This window comes from Trachemys scripta, chromosome 7 (assembly GCF_013100865.1).
Source record: "Trachemys scripta elegans isolate TJP31775 chromosome 7, CAS_Tse_1.0, whole genome shotgun sequence".
Taxonomy (NCBI): Eukaryota; Metazoa; Chordata; order Testudines; family Emydidae; genus Trachemys; species Trachemys scripta.
Window position 1 is genome coordinate 719854 of NC_048304.1, and position 12529 is coordinate 732382.

The following is a 12529-nucleotide window of genomic DNA, read 5'->3' on the forward strand; positions in this document are numbered from 1 at the left end:
GGGGGGTGAGCCCGGGGGGGTTGGGAGCACTGGGGGGAGAGCCACGGGGCTGCAGGAAATGAGCCCGCAGGGGGTGAGGGTTGGGGGCGGGTGTGTGAGCCCAGGGGGGTTGGGAGCACTGGGGGAAGAGCCCCAGGGCTGCAGGAAGATGAGGCCGCAGGGGGTGAGGGTTGGGGGCGGGTGGGTGAGTCCACAGGAGGGTTGGGGGGCACGTGACTGCACCCCACGTGACTGCACCCCATACCTGTCTCTCACTCCTCTCCCTTGCAGAGGTGACGCCATGGGGGTGGACTTTGATGTGAAGACATTCTGCCACAATCTGCGGGCTACCAAGCCCCCGTATGAGTGCCCCGTGGGCACCTGCCGCAAGATCTACAAGAGCTACAGCGGCATCGAGTACCATCTTTACCACTATGACCATGACAACCCCCCTCCACCCCAGCATACTCCCATCCGCAAACACAAGAAGAAGGGGCGCCAGGCCCGCGCCGCCAACAAGCAGTCCCCCAGCCCCTCGGAGACCTCGCAGTCACCGAGCCGTGAAGTGATGACCTACGCCCAGGCCCAGCGCATGGTGGAAGTGGACCTGCATGGGCGCGTGCACCGCATTAGCATCTTTGACAACCTGGATGTGGTGTCAGAGGATGAGGAGGCTCCTGAGGAGGTGCCGGAGAACGGGAGCAACAAGGAGAACACAGAGACCCCAACCACCACCCCTAAAGCTGGCAAGCACAAGAACAAGGAGAAGCGCAAGGACTCCAACCACCACCATCACCACAGCGCCTCTGCAGGCACCACCCCCAAGCTCCCAGAGGTGGTGTACCGGGAGCTGGAGCAGGACACCCCTGATGCACCACCTCGCCCCACTTCTTATTACAGGTACCATCTGCACTTTGGAGGGTGGGGGACTCCCTGCTAGGTTTCATCTAAGCTGTCCCCCAGGGACTGGGGCAGGATTGTTCCCCACTGTCTATCTACTAGCACTTGGTCCAGGTGCAGTATGCATGGTACCTGTCTGATTCTGCTATGGGCCTCTCTGGTGCCTGTCTGGGGAGGTGAATCCTACAGATCCTGCTGCACTGTTGTTTCAGGCTCTAGGGACTTTTTCTTTTGCTCCCCTTTGTGGTGTCCTGTTAGCCCTGGGCCGGGGTCTGTAAGCTGGAGACTCGTTGGTCCCACTTCTTGTCTGGCTGACAAAACCTCTCTTGTTATCAAACCCTTTCTCACTGGTATAGTCCCATAGCAGGTGGCAGAACAGGAGCCTGGCGGATCCTGAGGGTATGTCCCGTGACTGGGCCATGTCAATGGACTTGGACGGGGGGGCTAGCAAATTGCAGTGTAAACGTTCAGGCTCGGCATGAAGCCCAGGCTCTGGGACCCTCCCCCCTCGCAGGTCTCAGAGCCCATCTCCTGCCCAAGCCAAAAGTCTACGCTGCAATTTTACTGTCTCGGAGATGACCCAGGCCAGCCTCAGTGTTTTATTGCAGTGTAGACGTACCCTGTATCTGCTCCGTGTTACTGGCTGCAGAATCTGCTCCAGAATGTAAGCGTTTCAAACACAATACAAGTTTCTCCTCTTGCATGTGTGAAGAAAAAATTCCAAGTGGGACTTGATGGGGCAGCCGGCCCATGAGAATAGCTGAACTACCCCACTTATCTGCAGACTAATGGGGACCGTTTACCTGAACTTTGCTGTTCTGCCTCTAATGTGAGGCCAGCGTTATTGAATTTCTGATCTCTGTACTAGAAATCTCCAAGCCCTGTGCCTCATCAAGGTGGCTGTTTGGGAGGAGGTGAGGATAATGGTGAGGTCAGTGCTGCCCTTAATAGCAGGAACAGGAAACCAGAAGGTCAAGCCCTTCCTCCAAAAAACAAATCCCCCAATTGGGAGGGAAAGAGACGATTCGGTCCCTTTTTGTGCCAAACCCAAACTGTGCTCCATGCCTTCTTGGTTGCCAGATGTTCCCACTGCAGAAAGGGCAACTTGCCACAGAATTCAGCATTGTTAGATAAATGGCCCTGGAGCACATGGGAACTTGCCTGGGGGTTGGTACCATGTTCCATGTGGTTGCCTTGCCTTCGTGAGATACCCCAAGCTTCATCAGTTGCCAAGCAGGAGCATTGTTTGGTGCAGTGTCCTTGCTGCGTTGTGCCGGCTTCACCAGCATACTGCAGTTCTGCTCAGTAACTAAGAAAAGGGGCATGCGGCAACATCTCCCATTTCAGTGGGTTCCTTCCCCTTCCTTTTTCTTTCTGGCTTGTTCGTGGCCATGGTGGTAAAATCTCCCGCTCTGGTCCCTTTGGGAGGTTAGGCTGCACTAGCTCTTGGTCCCTCCCAGTCATTCATTCCCTCTCTACATGCCTCTCAGGTACATTGAAAAGTCAGCGGAGGAGCTGGATGAGGAGGTGGAGTATGACATGGACGAGGAAGATTATATCTGGCTGGACATCATGAATGACCGACGGAAGACGGAGGGTGTGAGTCCCATTCCCCAGGAGATCTTTGAGTACTTAATGGACCGGCTGGAGAAGGAGTCCTACTTTGAGAGTCACAACAAGGGGGACCCCAATGCCCTGGTTGATGAGGACGCAGTTTGCTGCATTTGCAATGATGGAGAGTGTCAGAACAGCAACGTCATTCTCTTCTGTGACATGTGCAACTTGGCTGTCCATCAGGAGTGCTACGGGGTGCCCTACATCCCCGAGGGCCAGTGGCTCTGCAGAAGGTGTCTCCAGTCCCCTTCCAGGGCAGTGGACTGTGCTCTGTGCCCAAACAAGGGCGGTGCTTTCAAGCAGACAGACGATGGGCGTTGGGCACATGTGGTCTGTGCCCTCTGGATCCCAGAGGTTTGCTTTGCCAACACTGTGTTCCTGGAGCCCATAGACAGCATTGAACACATCCCACCTGCCCGGTGGAAGCTGACCTGCTACATCTGCAAGCAGCGTGGCTCTGGGGCTTGCATCCAGTGCCATAAGGCCAACTGCTACACTGCCTTCCATGTCACCTGTGCCCAGCAGGCTGGACTCTACATGAAAATGGAGCCCGTCCGGGAGACGGGAGCAAACGGCACTTCCTTCAGTGTGCGCAAAACTGCCTACTGTGACATCCACACGCCACCCGGCTCTGTGCGCAGGCTCCCCGCCCTCTCCCACAGCGAAGGGGAGGAGGAGGAGGAGGAGGAGGAGGAGGAGGGCAAAGGCTGGAGCTCAGAGAAGGTGAAGAAGGCAAAGGCCAAATCCAGAATCAAAATGAAGAAGGCAAGGAAGATCTTGGCAGAAAAGCGAGCGGCAGCACCTGTGGTGTCAGTGCCCTGCATCCCACCTCACAGGTACGGCCCCTGGCGCCCTCCCCTCTGTCCAGACAGTCCTTTGCCTCGGGGTCCTGCGCTCCCCCGGTACAGCCCCTTGCCCTGGGGTCCTGCCCCCGCAACGGCCCTTTGCCTCGGGCTCCTGCGCCCCCCACAGATACAGCCCCTCTGTCCAGACAGCCCCTTGCCTCGAGGTCCTGCGCCCCTTACAGGTACAGCCCCTCTGTCCAGACAGCCCCTTGCCTCGAGATCCTGCTCCCCCCACAGGTACAGCCCCCCCCGCCCCCCTCCAAACAGTCTGTATCCCTGTCATTAGCCCGCCAAGCTCTGGTTTTTTTCATTCCTTGTTTGGGGTGCTCGGTGGCTTCACTAGTGAATCCTGCCAGCAGTGTGGCTATGGGGCTTGCAGCCAGTTTCGTAAGTCCAAGTTGAGCTCCCCTCCTCTGTGCCACTCCCCGAAGGAGGCTGGGGCCGGAAGGAGCAGGAGGCGGCTGCTGTTAGTCTAACGGCAGGCTGGAGAGGTCAGGAAGCAGCTGGGGGTTCCCAGGGTTCCTTTCCTGTTATGTTAACCTCAGGGACTTTGGAACAAACCATTGTAGAAGAAAGGGGGTACTGTTAATTTATCTGACTTGGTTTGTATTTCTCCCCTTGGTCCTGCTGCTCCTTCAGCTCTTTGTTAGGGCCAAGGCCATCCTGCTGAGGAAGTCGGTGCAGAATGGAGCTAGCTGCTGGGACACCATGTGAGTGTCCCAGGAGAGGCACTAACTTTATGCTTTCTGCTGGCTGTTAACCCAGCCCCATCTCCCTCCTCTGGAGCACAATTCAAAGTTGTGGGAACTGGGAAAACCCCTGGCCTTTGCCTGTGCTCCACAGACCCATTAGTCAGGACCACAAGGGTCAACTGATCTAAGGATCTGTGGTGTCCTCAGGGTGTTTTTCACCTCCCGTTAGCTGTCTCCTGACCCACAGTTTACCACCCAAGCAGGACAGGGAGCATGCTGGTTGTACAGTGGCCTCGCTGAGTGAGCTGGGTAAGAGGATGAAGGGCTGGTAACCAGCAGAGCAGTGGGGGCGTTGCAAGGAGATCGTAATTGCCAGACTGGATCAGACCCAGGGTTTATCTAGTCCAGTCTTCTGTGTCTGACAGCGACCAGCCCCAGAAGTTTCAGAGGAAGGAGAACCCCACACTAGGGATGATCTGCCCCCCACATTAGACCTTATCCTGGTCTCTAGTAGTTAGAAACTGGCTTAAGTCCTGAAGTTCTTGACCTCAGTGAGAGCTTGTGACAGAGAGTTCCACAGGCTAACTACATGTTGTGTGAATAAAGGGTTTCCTCTTATTGGGTTTGAGGTCAGAATGCCAGGCAGCACGGTCCTGCAGAGAAGCCTGTCTGTCCCATGCCCTCCTCGGCTTGCAGGAAACTCCTCCCCCCCCCCCCCCCCGCTGGGTCCCTGGGGTTTGGCTTGTGTGCTAGGCCCCTCTCGCTGGGCCGGTTTGGCAGTGGCAGGGCTCACGTGACTGATCATGTCGGTGCTTTCCCTCCCTCCCTCTCCAGGCTCAGTAAGATCACAAACCGTTTAACCATCCCGAGGAGGAGCCAGTTCACACAGTCTGCCATCTTCAGTTGCATTAAATGCCTCTTTGGTCTTGTGTTGTGAGGTGGGGAGAAGAGATGACCTAGGGCCTGGGCAGTGACCATGTGAAGTCCTAGCACGCTGGATGCCTGTTAGGAATGAAGACTTCCTCCTTGGAGTGCAGCCTGTGCTAGGAAGACCCTGGCTCCAGCTCTCTATTTCGGGCTGATAGCAGATCTCTGCGGCTGTGTCAGGTCCCTGTTGGCTGGGGGATGGATAGACAGAAGTGCTGGGGTTTGGTTCCCGTGGGTGTAGACTGCTCAGAGACAGTGCTGTGGTGTATTGTGCAGGGAGATCTCTGTGCCGGAGCTGATGGCTTGGGGTTGTGGCCTTTTGCAGGCTAAGCCGGCTCTCTGCCTTTCTCCTGGTTGATTCTGGGCCGGCAGTCTCTCCTTTTGGTGATTTGACTCCTGTTTGACTCCCTGCCAGGCTGTGTGTGTGCTTGCTGCTGTCACTATGTCCCAGTGGCGCACACGGAGAAGTGATTGCACTGGCCTGGGGCCCTCCTGTTTCTGAGAAACTGTTTGTGAAAATGCTGCTGGCTATTTCTGTGCGAACTGGGGCAACAAGTGTCTAACAGGGCTCCCCTCCCCCGCTCCCTAAGAAATGCGTGCGGCACACCAGGAAGAATGGATCACATCTGAACAGAGTGTCTGTTACAGGCATCTTCCACCCCTTGCCCAGCCCCCAGCTCCCCACAGACCGGGCCAGCCAGAGGCTCCAGCTGCAGCAGTAGCCAAAGCAGGGACTCTGGATGTCTAGAGAACTGGACTCTGCGGATTGTCTGTTTGCGCCAACCTTCCCTCCCCAGTCTCTTCACCTCAGCTTTACGCAACACTGGCCCTTCTCGTCCCTCTTTTCCCGTCCCATTTAGCCGATCTCCTCCTAACACCGCCCCCAGAAGGGATGGCCCTAGCATGCTGTTTGCTCCCACCACACTGGTGTTAGACCCCTTCCCTCACCCTGGGTCTGTCTGGTCTCGTTAGACCGTAAGCTCGTCAGGGTGGCTCTGTGCTGGACTTCATACAGCGCCTTGCTCTTGCTAGCTCCTGAGCTACTGCTGTCATGAGCCTGATGGATGCCTGGGTGGGAAATGAGACTGGGAACACCTGTGTGGTACTGAGGAGAGTCAGTGCCGGGTGTCTGGCAGACTCCCATGGCTGGGTCAGCCTCCCAGGCCACATGGCTGCTGCCATCCGCCTGCACAACCCTCCTCAAGCCCTGCCCTGCAGCGAGCCCCACAAGAAACAGGGCCCTGAGGCTGGCCAGCAATGGTGCTCTCAGCTGGTGACTGACAACAGAAACCAGGAGTGCTGGGCCCTATCGCTCAGCTGGGCCTGGTGCTTGTCCCTGTAGCCCTGTGATCCCCCCTTTCCTCCTCTTACACTCGCTGATTGTGTGTTGGGAGCTCTTCAGGGCAGGGACTTTCGCTGTGCGTGAGCAGCGCCCAGCAACGGGGCCCAGACCCAGGCCTGCGGGCACTACCACCATGCACATAATAATGGTAATTTTCGCAGAGCCTTGCGAAGGCCCATCCTGTCTGCGACACCCCTGTGCAGAGTTCCCAGCCCCGCCTGCCAGGCTGGTTTGCAGGAGGAAGGACAATAACTGTCCCTCAGAATGCCAGGCAGCACAGTCCTGCAGAGAAGCCTGTCTGTCCCATGCCCTCCTCGGCTTGCAGGAAACTCCCCGGCCCCCCCCGAGCTGGGTCCCCGGGGTTTGGCTTGTGTGCTAGGCCCCTCTCGCTGGGCCGGTTTGGCAGTGGCAGGGCTCACGTGACTGATCACGTCGGTGCTTTCCCTCCCTCCCTCCCCAGGCTCAGTAAGATCACAAACCGTTTAACCATCCTGAGGAGGAGCCAGTTCATGCAGAGACTTCACAGCTACTGGACACTGAAGAGACAGTCCCGCAACGGGGTGCCTCTGCTGCGCCGGCTGCAGACACACTTGCAGTCACAAAGGAACTGTGACCAGGTACGGGGTGGGCTCTGGTGCTGATGTCCTGTGTGCTTTGTGCATCCCAGGGCCTTGGGGCCGAAGCATTTCCTGCTCATGAGGCCTGCAATTTCAGAGCCATGCTGGAGAGTGGGCCAAACTGTCCTTTGGAGGAAAGGGCAGTCCCAGCTCCCCACCACTGCTGCTTTCCCTTTCTCTACTGTGTTCAGCATCTGAGACTTGCCAGGCACTGATCTTCCAAAGCTCGCCGTAGGGAGGGATGCAAAGAGCGTGTCTAGCTGGCTTGGTCTCTCCTGCCTGTCTCCAGCTGGCAGCGGTTGGAAAAACCTACCAGAGAGAGCTAGCCAGAGGCCAGGCGGGAGTGCGGGGCCCACAAGTGAGGTCCAGGGCAGTGTCCCGGGGAGAAGCACAGTCCCCTATTCCTGCTGCGGGAATTCCTACCAGAGTTCTGGCTCTGGGCCCTGCTTGTTCCTACCGTCTGCATCAGCCTGTCGCTAGTGGGTGCCTCTGGGTTCTGGAAAGGAGCAGGGGGTTTCTGCTCCCTGCTCACCACCTTAGAGCCTCCTGGCTCGTGGGTGTCTCTTACTCTACCTCTTCTCCAGCACCCCAGGTGCTGGGATGAGGCAGAGGTCTCCCCTACTCTGCTCCTTCTCAGGTTTGTGAGCTGCTCCTGGAGAGCAGCTTCAGCGCCTGCCCCAGCTATCCCCAGCAGAGTGAAATTCACCATTTCCCTGCTGCCCCGGCAGCGAAACTGACCAGAGTATTATTAGCTTTGCTCCACTGCCCTTTAGCAGAGCTCTGAGCAGCTGCAGAGGTGCACCAGCTTTATCTACCTGCAGACTTGGCAGTGCTGTGTTGGGTCACGTTGGGAAGGGTCTCTCTGTAACCCCAGGGACTAGGAGTCTGCATTTTCAGAAGCGACTGTCCAGCTTGAGACACCTCAGGTGCTTGGCACTGGCTGGAAATCAGCCCATTTTCAGGTGCGCCGGGGCACCCAAAATCTCAAGTCACTTCTGAAAACGTAGGCAGGCCCCTCCCTCTTCACGGGGGAAAGAGTGCCCGCACACTGCCCCGGGGAGCTGCTTCCCTCCATCTCATGGTCTCTGATGTTCCTGCAGAGGGAGACAGAGGATAAGAATTGGGCCCTGAAGGAGCAGCTGAAATCATGGCAGCGCCTCCGCCATGACCTAGAGCGCGCGCGCCTGCTGGTGGAGCTGATACGCAAACGGGAGAAGCTCAAGAGAGAGACGGTAACAATTGTGTGTCCCTCCTGGGAGCCTGGGGGTGACCGCACAGGCCCCTCCTGCAGGAGCTTGGGGCGAGCCCAGATTCCTGACCTGAGTGTGGGGAGGGCAGGGAGCGCAGGTCCCCCCCGTGGGTACTGGCTGGTTCTCCTGTCTATGCTGTGCGGTAGTGTGTGCTTACACTGTGCCCTGCCCCAGCAGGGTCTGAACGGGGGGGGGGGCTTTGGGAAGTGCAGGTGCTGTTCCACCATCTCGGTTTCACTGGCATTGACACAGCGAGTCCGAGTATCCTGCCTGCAGCCATCGCCCGGGGAGCTTGGCCTCTCGAAGCAGCTGGGAAATCGCTCCTCTTTGCTGTCTGAAGTCCAGATCTCACCCAGAGCCTTGTCTGCGCCCCAAGGGCAGGAGCTGTCCCGGCTGGCTGTAGCACGGGTCGAGGAGGCAAAAGGCTCAGTCCCTCCCTGTTCTTGTGTTTCAGATTAAAATCCAGCAGGTGGCGCTGGAGATGCAGCTGACCCCCTTCCTCATCCTCCTCCGCAGGACTCTCGAGCAGCTCCAGGAGAAGGATACGGGCAACATCTTCAGCGAGCCGGTCCCTCTGTCTGAGGTAACAGAAATCTACGAAGTAAGAACCCCCTCCCCCCAGATTTCTACTTCACTCAAACTCAACCCCAGTCCGCCCATGCCAAAGGCAGCAAATGGTGCTCTCCAGACAGCTAGCGGGCAATCCTGGGCAGTTAGCCAAGTGGGGACGTGGGCAGCTGAGCTGAGCCCAGCTGTGACTGTAGCATGGTGCAGGGACTGGCAGAGAGATGAATGATCCGTATTCCTTTTGTGTGTCAACGACCTCTCTGCGTGCGTGGTGGGCTGGGCCAGGCAAGCGGGGCTCCTTGCTTGGAAAGGCAGGGTGCAGTGGGACCCTCTGCACGCTCCCATCCGTTCCCTTAGAAGCACTCTGTCTAGGCATAGGCATGAAATGAGTTTGGCCTCAGACTTCTCCCGAGCAGGTGCAGCGGAAAACACTGTCTGAGTCTGTCAGCTGTGTCCTTCTCGGTCTTGTCTTGCCAGGGGCTGGGGAGAGGGTTGCACTGTACCTGCCTGCGCCCGCTGCCCCACTCTTGCAATTCTTCTGTGTGTTTGTACATCTTGGAGCCCTCTGTAACTGGGCTATGAAATTCCACCCCCTCCAGCCCATCTGGGAGGAAAGTAAGCCTCTGACATGCCCTGGGAAATTCCAGAGCCTGGGCCGGATTCCTGCTTGCCACCGGCCGGAGGAGAGGGCTAGGGCTGTGGTGTGAGCAATGACCCCTCTGAAACCCCTCCAATTGTATTGCTCCCAGTGTTGGGCCGGGCTGCAGTATGCAGGGCTGATTGCCTACCCCCAGTCGGGTAGTGCCGGGGTATTGCCGTTCCCGTGTCTACACAGAGCGGGCAGTGTTTGCAGGGTATGCAACGCCATTTGGGGCAAAGCACCAGGACTGGATTCTTCTAACAGCTGTTTTCTTGGAGCAGGTAGTTCTGAGGTGTGACTTCCAGGCTCAGCTCTGGCTGTTCTCCCTGTGCAGGTCCCAGACTATCTAGATCATATCAAGAAGCCAATGGATTTCTATACCATGAAGCAGAACCTGGAGGCCTATCGCTACCTGAACTTTGATGACTTTGAGGAAGATTTCAACTTGATTGTCAGCAACTGCTTGAAATACAATGCCAAGGACACAATCTTTTACCGCGCGGCCGTCCGGCTGCGAGAGCAGGGGGGAGCTGTGCTGCGACAGGCTCGCCGGCAAGCGGAGAAAATGGGCATTGATTTTGAGACAGGCATGCACTTTCCACACTGCATCCCTGTGGATGAGGTGCTGCACCGAGACATGGAGGAGGGTGGGTATTGACACCCCGTCCCAGGCTCACCCATGGAAGTCCCAGCGGGAATTCCTGTTAGATCATTGGAGGTCAGGGCAACACGTAATCTAGTGCCCCCATCCTCCCCCGGCAATATCTGCCATCTCCTCATATATCTCCTAGCCAGCCCACATGCCCTTTCCCCAAAGAGACAAGGCCGGTCCCAGGTCGGTTCTGGACCCTGAGGGTCAGATGCATTTAGCTGGTTGGCAGATGGAGACAGGCTTCCTGGCTTGCCCCTCAGCGCTGTCGGTGTGCAGGGTCAGCCTGCAACAAGAGAATCTGGTTTTCCTGGTCTTGTGCTAAGGATTCGGGGGTGACATAATGCATATTGTGCCATGCGGGGCCCTTTGGCAAGCTGCTGTCATGTGCCCCCGAGCCAGACTCTTCCCTTCAGTCAGTCCCCTCTCAGCTCCCTCCAACGGGGCAGTGAGGGTGTAGAATGGAGGGTGCTCCCCTGCACAGGGACGGCCTTAGGGAAGATGGCACCCTGGGTGAATTTGCATTTTGGTGACCCTGGTCCCTGTGGGTGTGGCATGCCCCCCCCCCATTGCCCCTGGCCCCCATGGGCTCTCCACCCTCCCTTCACCCCTAACCCCTGCACCCCTAACCCCTGCACCCCCTTCTGCACCCAGATGGGAAAACTGACCTGGATGCAGTGACAGAGACCTGGCGTTGCTGCCCCCTTCTTCTCTCCTCCCCACCCCGCCCCCCGCCGGCTAGGGAGCGGGGGCGGGGGGAGCAAGGAGCGACATCAGGGCTCCCTGCATCCAGGTCCCTTTCCCTGCAGGCTGTGTAAGGGGAGGGAGAAGAGCAGCAGCTCCTGATACCAGGATTGTGTGTGTGCTGAGCCTGCTGTCTCTAAGAAAGCCCTCGGGGTCAGGCGTCTGAACGAGCAGCTGCTGCTGGACCCGGAGAGGCAGCACCACACCCAGATTCCCCCGTCCCATCACCCCAGTTCAGGGGAGCCCAGGTACATGGGTGGGGGGAGGGGGACCCCCGATATCATTCCCTCCCTCCACACAGCAGAAGGAGGACGCTCCCAGTCCAGAGTGGCCGGAGGCTCCAGGGAGGAACGGGAGGGGGGACAGGAGTAGTGGGGGCTGCACACAGCAGTGGAGCAGGGGTGGGAGGGGCACCCTGGCTCCGGAGGAGTCACCTGGCTTGGCTTTCCGAGCTCGGGTCCCTTGCCCTGCTCTCCAGAGGCTGCTGCCCCTCCTCCCTGTCTGCTGCCTCTGTTAGCCCAGCTGGCTCTCAGCAGGTCAGGGAAGAATCAGGCAAATCCTGCGCATGGAGCCCCCTTTGGCGGGCTGCCCCGGCCACCGCCTGGACTGCCCACCCGCAGTCTGGGCAGCCGGAGGAATTGAGGGGCCTGGAGCCGAGTACGGGGCCCAGGAGGTGGGGTCTCCCCAAAGCTGGGGGGGGACCCTCCCCTCCCTGCTCCTGGACACCCCCCAATGAACTGATTCTTGTGCTGCTCTATCTAGTGGCAAACCCCTTTCTGATTCTTGCTGGTCCCCGGCCCATTCAGGACAATGTGGATTATTCTCTGTGCATTTCTGAAGCTGAGTCTGTTTGGCTCCTCCCTTCCCATGGAGTTCGTCTCTTGGGCCCCTTCAGGTGACTGGTCTGTGCCCGTGGGTTAATCACCTCTGGATTGCCATGTCCCCTTTCCAGGAGGAAGGGAATTTCAAAGCGCTACCTGGCTTCTCTCACCCATCTGACCCTCTTTGTGCCCACAGAGGAGGTGCGGCTGCTGCTATCAGAGAACCAGAAGCACCTGCCCTTGGAGGAGCAGCTTAAGATCTTGCTGGAGCAGTTGGATGAGGTCAATGCTGGGAAGCAGAGCATTGGGCGCTCCCGCCGTGCCAAGATGATCAAGAAGGAGATCACAGTCCTGCGCCGGAAGCTGGCTCACCCACGGGATGTGCTGGACAGGCACGGCCCCTCCGCCAGGGGGATCCTGCAGGCCCACCACCCCTGCGAGAAGGACATACAGACCGACAGCGCTGCAGAGGAGAGCAGCAGCCAGGAAACTGGCAAAGGTACTGGCTGGGGGGGTGGTATCGACACCCTGGCACAGCACGTAATACCCAGGGGCCTGGCTCAACCCCACGTCCGGGCAGGGCCTGAGAAGGGTGGAGAGTGCAGAATCAGCAGCCATGGACCTTCCCTCCCAGAGCAGAGGCTGGGGTGGGAGGAGGTCCTGCTCCTTCCTTGGTTCCTCATTAGTGGCCCTGAGAAGGGTGGAGGGTGCAGAATCAGCAGCCATGGACCTTCCCTCCCAGAGCAGGGGGACGCGCGGGAGAGAGCGTCAAGGCAATCCACCCGGTGAAAACGGGACCGGCGCCAAAGGCAGTTTTAGCTTAAACCAGATCCTGCAAAGGGTCAGCGAGACGCCCCCCGCCTCCACAGAGCCTGAAGCACGTGACCAGAGACTGACCGTCTAGTGAGGCAATGCAGGTCAAAGGGGCCCAGTGCCCAGGTG

The 12529-nt window shown here is 58.3% G+C and overlaps 1 protein-coding gene across 3 annotated transcripts in view; it reads left to right on the forward strand.

Annotated features, from left to right (window-relative positions):
* Positions 1–249: 249 nt before the first annotated feature.
* Positions 250–12529, forward strand: part of BRPF1 (bromodomain and PHD finger containing 1) — a 20196-nt gene continuing 7916 nt past the window's right edge. The window contains exons 1-7 of one of the 3 annotated variants that reach the window (XM_034777433.1): positions 250–879; positions 2370–3329; positions 6760–6916; positions 8017–8148; positions 8621–8767; positions 9708–10020; positions 11784–12086. In XM_034777433.1, the coding sequence (XP_034633324.1) occupies positions 281–879; positions 2370–3329; positions 6760–6916; positions 8017–8148; positions 8621–8767; positions 9708–10020; positions 11784–12086 (2611 nt within the window). In that variant the 5' untranslated portion in view covers positions 250–280. The remainder of the gene's footprint in view (positions 880–2369; positions 3330–6759; positions 6917–8016; positions 8149–8620; positions 8768–9707; positions 10021–11783; positions 12087–12529) is intronic. The other 2 variants (XM_034777434.1, XM_034777435.1) reach the window with 2 other exon arrangements.